The sequence below is a fragment of the Physcomitrium patens genome, chromosome 7, assembly GCF_059467195.1.
Source record: "Physcomitrium patens ecotype Gransden chromosome 7, ASM5946719v1, whole genome shotgun sequence".
NCBI lineage: Eukaryota > Viridiplantae > Streptophyta > Bryopsida > Funariales > Funariaceae > Physcomitrium > Physcomitrium patens.
The window spans coordinates 11,355,558-11,361,910 of NC_143416.1; the positions used below are offsets into that span (position 1 = coordinate 11,355,558).

At 38.8% G+C, this 6,353-nt stretch overlaps 1 protein-coding gene across 1 annotated transcript; it reads right to left on the bottom strand.

Annotated features, from left to right (window-relative positions):
- Window positions 1–900: 900 nt before the first annotated feature.
- On the bottom strand, window positions 901–3,342 carry LOC112284496 (dynamin-related protein 4C). The gene has a single exon (XM_024524333.3). The coding sequence runs from the start codon at window positions 3,340–3,342 to the stop codon at window positions 1,336–1,338; it is 2,007 nt and encodes a 668-aa protein (XP_024380101.1). The 3' UTR covers window positions 901–1,335.
- Window positions 3,343–6,353: the final 3,011 nt, after the last annotated feature.

The window sequence follows — 6,353 nt, forward strand, 5'->3', positions numbered from 1 at the left end:
AAAGGTGTATAAATTTTGAGTTGATATCAATGGCTTGATTATTAGTTGTTGATGTTTCAATTATTGATATTCCATTAATTGTTGATGTTTAATTAGAATTATATTAAGATTTCGATTTTAGTATTTTTAAAGAATTCTTTGTATTTCTTTTATAATTTTTTTATTTTTATTTTTTGGATTAATCAAAGTTTGATCAGGATTATTAAGGTTTACTTAAGATTATTTAAGATTCTATTAGACTTGGTAGGATTGTTCTTGCATTTCTACTAACCATCCATAGATTGACACCTCATATGTTCTCAAGCAAGAACATAAGTAATACAACATTGCTATTATGAACTTCTTAACATACCCTCAAGGAATAAATGATACTACAAGCAAATATAGCCAAGAGATTGAATATCATGATGAGTTTAAGCACACATAGATTCTTTAGAACTTACATGAGTAATATCGGCAACGCAGAAATCTTCATCCAAGAATAACTCAAAATGTTTCTACTATGCACAAAACCTCATTTTCACATCCAACAGCCTCTGCTCCTCAACTTAAAAAAATTGAATGTAACTACGGGTAGTAACTTTCACAAATTCCAAAACAGTCCGCTTACTAGACGCATCAATCAACTACTTCTAATGCTTGCTCAAATTCTAAAGTTTAAACAAGAAATACGGATCTCTAATTAAAAACAAATGCAAGAAAACCATAATTTTGAATCAAATCATAAAGGAGCACAAGCAATAAATAAAAAAAATAAATAAATAAATACATATACAAATAAAAGGATACAATGAACAAAACAATGTACTATAATCAAATGATGTAAGCACCAATTGGAAATAAAAATAAATCACATTTCATATATTCTAAAACTTTAAAAAAATATCTAATAATAAAATATAATATAAAAATTTGGTACTTAACTTTATTGTTAAAAACAATCCACTCTTCATAGAGGAATACAATGCATGCCACCTCCACATAATCATTCACTAATAGATGTACTATTCACTGTTTCAACAAAATAACAATCAGAATACGTTTGCTTACAATATAATAATGCAATAGTAGTCTATTAAAGTATGTGAACTGTATAGAGCAATTGTATTATATATAAATCATAAACTGAATACAAAACTCAGGCTGGAAATGAACACACTCTCATCGCATTCGGCAACACCATTTATGAGGGAGGATGAACGAGAGTCAGTCATTCTGTTGTCCTGGATTACTCCTCCACATTCGTTCCTTCTCCCCCAAGCCCTGAGCCCTGTTTGGACTGGGACACTGCACGATACACTCAGTGATCCTCCAAAATCATTCCTGCAGCATCAATCAAGCTGCAATCATTCCTGATACAAGCATTAGACTCTTCTCCAAAGTATCGATGCGCTGCTGCAACCGGACGCGACGGCCGATGATTTTCGAGTCTTGCTGCATGAGAGTCCCTAACTCTTCCGGGGACGAGAACGCTTGCATCATCGTTAGCTCCTGAAGGCGATTCACTATCGTCCTCTGCAGTGCGTAGCGGATTTCCAAGGGTATCTCGTCTGCAAGGCGTTCGTGCATAATTTTCGAATACGCTGCAATGCGGACCTTCATTTCCCATGCCTCTCGGTGCCACCCTGTCGCAGGTACTGCTTCGTTAAGAATCAGCCCCTCACGGATAGGTCCAACATCTAGTTCGATATATGCTTGGTTTGAGCGCCGAGCTTTTTCCACAGCAGAATTTATCTTCGCGATAGTGTCCAAGTAGGAGGCATTCGTTGTGAAGATGACCGTTCTCTCTTTGGCCAACATTCTCTCGACGAACTCCACAGTTGTCGTTTTGGTCTCATTCAGGACTTGGATTGCAAGCTTGTGGTGCCTGTCCCTCAAGTGAGGGTAGGCTTCAAATATAAGACTTTGAACATGTAGCACAACTTCGGCGGCATATTTGAACACTCGGTCCACGAGGAATATGCACGTCTGGGTGATGCTATCGATCTGTTTCTTCACCAACTGGTGCAAGACCGTGTGAGGCAGGAAGTCGGGAAGGGCCACTCCCTGATGCTCCGAGAACATCTGCCTAATCTCGTCAGTTTGGGATGGCTGGGACAGCCGCAGCCCAGATTTGCCCAGGTCTTCAGCAAATTTCGTGAATTCCTCGTGCAATCTTGCTGTGTAATGAAGAGTACAATCGTCGGGGACCAGACTGAAGTCTCCGTCCCGAACGACCTGAGTGAGCATGTTTAGCATTTCATTTTGCAGTCGTAAGAAGACCGCGACGGCCTCATTAACGCTGTCAATGCTCCTCGGAACATTGCTCATCTCCTGACGCCGCTTCTGGAGCGCTTCGTGTATTTGATCGCGGATGCGAGGTAAGCATCCCCTCACCATGTCCGATTGTATCTTGACGAGCCTTCGCGCAAGGGTGGGAATGCCAACCATGCTTCGGTCTATGTTTCTGAGGTCCGGGTGGTCATTAAATAACTCTAACTCTCGACACCTTGCCACAGCTATGCTGTCATCGGCAGGTGTGCGGTTGCGCACGCAAACATAACCGAGACCAATGCTGACGGCATCCGAGGTCACTTTCTCGAACAATCCCTCCGGCGCTTTATCTACCTTCGTGACAACCGCCAGCGTGCGCACGCCCTTTTTGTCCACAGTCTGAGATAGCCGGATGGACTCGCAGGTGGAAAAATCAACCTCGGCTGGGAGGACGTTCAGGATTATGCTCTCCTCGGGTTTTATGTAGTGCATTATCATGTCACGAACCTGCTCGTAAATATTCTCCGGCTGCCCATGAACTGGTACACGTGTAATGCCGGGGAGATCCACCATGGTAAGGTCGGGTGCGTCCGGCTTTCGAATGTGCAGCGAAATCGGAGTGTTTCTGATGTTTTTGTTGCTGCCGGCAAGGTCATCCGTAGCGGCATTGATAGCTGCTTCGATGTCGTCCTCTGAGTTGATTCTCATTTCTTTGACATTTTCATACTCCATTAGAATTTTGGAATCCTGTTCTGAGAGGCAAGACTGGAGTCGAAGGATGAGAGGCACCCTAGTAGCAATCCCCTGCCCTCGAGGCAGCGTGATACCTGCGAGTGACTCGAGCACGCTGCTCTTCCCGCTGCTTTGATCGCCGACGACCACGATCGTTGGTATGTTCACGTTCTCCTCCGTGATACCTTGCGTTCGGAGTTTGTCCAACACATCTAGTATGGGTCGTATTTCCGAGTGGAATGAATTACGAAGTGCCTCTGGATCGTAACTTTCGATCGGGTTCACGTTGCTCACGCTAGAGACCACCAACATGTTGTTGATCGAGTCATTCATCGTTAATTCCGACTGTTTCGACATGTTCAATGTTTTATATAAATCGGACTTGGAAGGAAACTGGATTATTGCCCACCGGATTAACAAAAGAGAACCACGGTCTGACGTTGTGAAGAACAAAGAACGTCGTTCCAATACGATCACACTGCGAAATCGTGGAGGTAAGATAAAATCAGCGCACAGCACAACAAACCTCCTTAAAAAACTTGCATCGAAGGCTACACAATGACCATCCAATTGTGAGGTGCACAGCTCACGTAAGCTGCCGTTTCTGCGGCGAGGCTTTGCAATTCCAAAACGGAACTGGCATCACAGGGCAGACAGGGCCACTTTCTGCATTTTCTTAGCCAGTTGTGTGCCAAGGCTACCAGAGCTGGAGTAATATCCAAGTTAATCTAGTTGACTACTGCTGCGAAGGACACCGCACCATCAGCAGGGAGAGGACACAAGTTGACCTGCCTGAAGACATTTGACATGGCTGAGACGATTAGTTGTTTCTATCCCCTCTGATCATCAGTGGAGCATCTACTTGCTTGAGTTTCCGTGGCCCAGTATTTGTCTAGAAATTATCCACCGCGGAAACAAAAGTGGAGAAATACCCCACCATTGGGGTCGACTAACCACTGGTACTGTGCTACATGCACACAGAGATGAATCAGAATGGGCGACAATGTCTATACTAGTCTCGGTAAGAAGGTGAACCTGATGTCACAAGGCGGTTCTGCAAAGGAAAACCTCGAAATCGCAACCTCGCTGACGGTCAGTGAACTATCGTTGCAGGAGATTTGTTCGCACAAGCCCCTCGCTGCTGATTCTCCAAAGTCTACTGATCAGTTCAACTCGGATGCAGCTTTCCTTCCAGTCAGCTATCGTCTCGGAGAGAACACGTCGCGAGAGAGAGTCCTAGATGATGAACAAGGAGGTTCAGCGCTAGTCAAATACTACTGTGCAAAGGAATATCATTCGCTTCGGCCTGAGTGGTGTTCCGAATTGAGATTGTTTCCAACGGATGACTTGGCGTGACATGCTGCTGGCTATATATAGTGGCTCCGAATGTCCTACCGCAGTAGTGGATCTTATTGCCTTTTACGGTGCAGTTGGGCATTCGTAACAGGGTGGATAAGAACTAGATCTGTTCGTTTCCATCACAGCTGGATAACACGCAGAAGAGGAAGTGCGTCATTCATTTCCAACAATTCCTCTCGAATGTACTTCCTCTTCACAGAAGGATATCTCGAGTTATTTCTATTCACTGAGTTAGCTCTATACAGTTCACATACTTTAATAGACTACTATTGCATTATTATATTGTAAGCAAATGTATTCTGATTGTTATTTTGTTCAAACAGTGAATAGTACATCTATCAGTGAATGATTATGTGGAGGTGGCATGATTGTATTCCTCTATGAAGAGTGGATTGTTTTTAACAATAAAGTTAAGTACCAAATTTTTATATTATATTTTATTATTAGATATGTTTTTTAAAGTTTTAGAATATATGAAATGTGTTTTATTTTTATTTCCAATTGGTGCTTACATCATTTGATTATAGTACATTGTTTTGTTCATTGTATCCTTTTATTTGTATATGTATTTATTTCTTTATTTTTTTTTCTTTATTGCTTGTGCTTGTTTATGATTTGATTCATAATTATGATTTTCTTGCATTTGTTTTTAATTAGAGATCCGTATTTCTTGTTTTAACTTTAGAATTTGAGCAAGCATTAGAAGTAATTGATTGATGCGTCTAGTAAGCGGACCATTTTGGAATTTGTGAAAGTTATTATCCGTAGTTACATTCAATTTTTTTAAGTTGAGGAGCAGAGGCTGTTGGATGTGAAAATGAGGTTTTGTGTATAGTAGAAACATTTTGAGTTATTCTTGGATGAAGATTTCTGCGTTGCCGATATTACTCATGTAAGTTCTAAAGAATCTATGTGTGCTTAAACTCATCATGATATTCAATCTCTTGGCTATATTTGCTTGTAGTATCATTTATTCCTTGAGGGTATGTTAAGAAGTTCATAATAGCAATGTTGTATTACTTATGTTCTTGCTTGAGAACATATGAGGTGTCAATCTATGGATGGTTAGTAGAAATGCAAGAACAATCCTACCAAGTCTAATAGAATCTTAAATAATCTTAAGTAAACCTTAATAATCCTGATCAAACTTTGATTAATCCAAAAAATAAAAATAAAAAAGTTATAAAAGAAATACAAAGAATTCTTTAAAAATACTAAAATCGAAATCTTAATATAATTCTAATTAAACATCAACAATTAATGGAATATCAATAATTGAAACATCAACAACTAATAATCAAGCCATTGATATCAACTCAAAATTTATACACCTTTAAATTTATTACTTAGGAATAAGAAAAAGAAAGATGAAATCAATTGTACTTACTATTTAAAAGAAATGCAAGATAATGTAATTGGGTATTAGGTGGTTGACTTCTCTAACCTAATGCTAAAATTTTAATGCCAATAATTTTCTTCTTAAATCATTAAACTACTTCTAAATTTTATCTAAAATGTTGAAAATTGAGTCTAGTAATCTTAAAAAAATTCATTTCAACTTAATTAATAGATTACTAAAAATCTTAGAAATACTTATTAACCCTCAAACTCCAATTTTTGAGACCTCAATCCACAAAAACCTTCACATATCTTGATCTAACTATTCAATTGACTTCAAAATTTGCACACACATTGATAATTAGTACATAAACATATTATTCAAAATTCACTTATATACATACCACAAAACTCAAGAAATCCTCAAATTCCTAAACAAATTTTTATTTTTCAAAATCTACAGTGATTGAAAATATCACTAACTTTAATAATTCTTCTAAAACTTGATATTGATTCAATTGATATGAAACTAATGCCTAAATATCTCTTCTCAAGTCTAATTTCAAATTCTATTCTTTGATCTATCAAATAGCCTAAGAGATCACCATGAATATATGGTTTTGTACCTTGGAGTCTGATTTTGACCCAAATTGACAACCAATCTTTTTTAG

Excerpts from the sequence above, each read along its gene's own strand:
- LOC112284496 (XM_024524333.3), bottom strand. The coding sequence starts at position 3,342 with ATGTCGAAACAGTCGGAATTAACGATGAATGACTCGATCAACAACATG.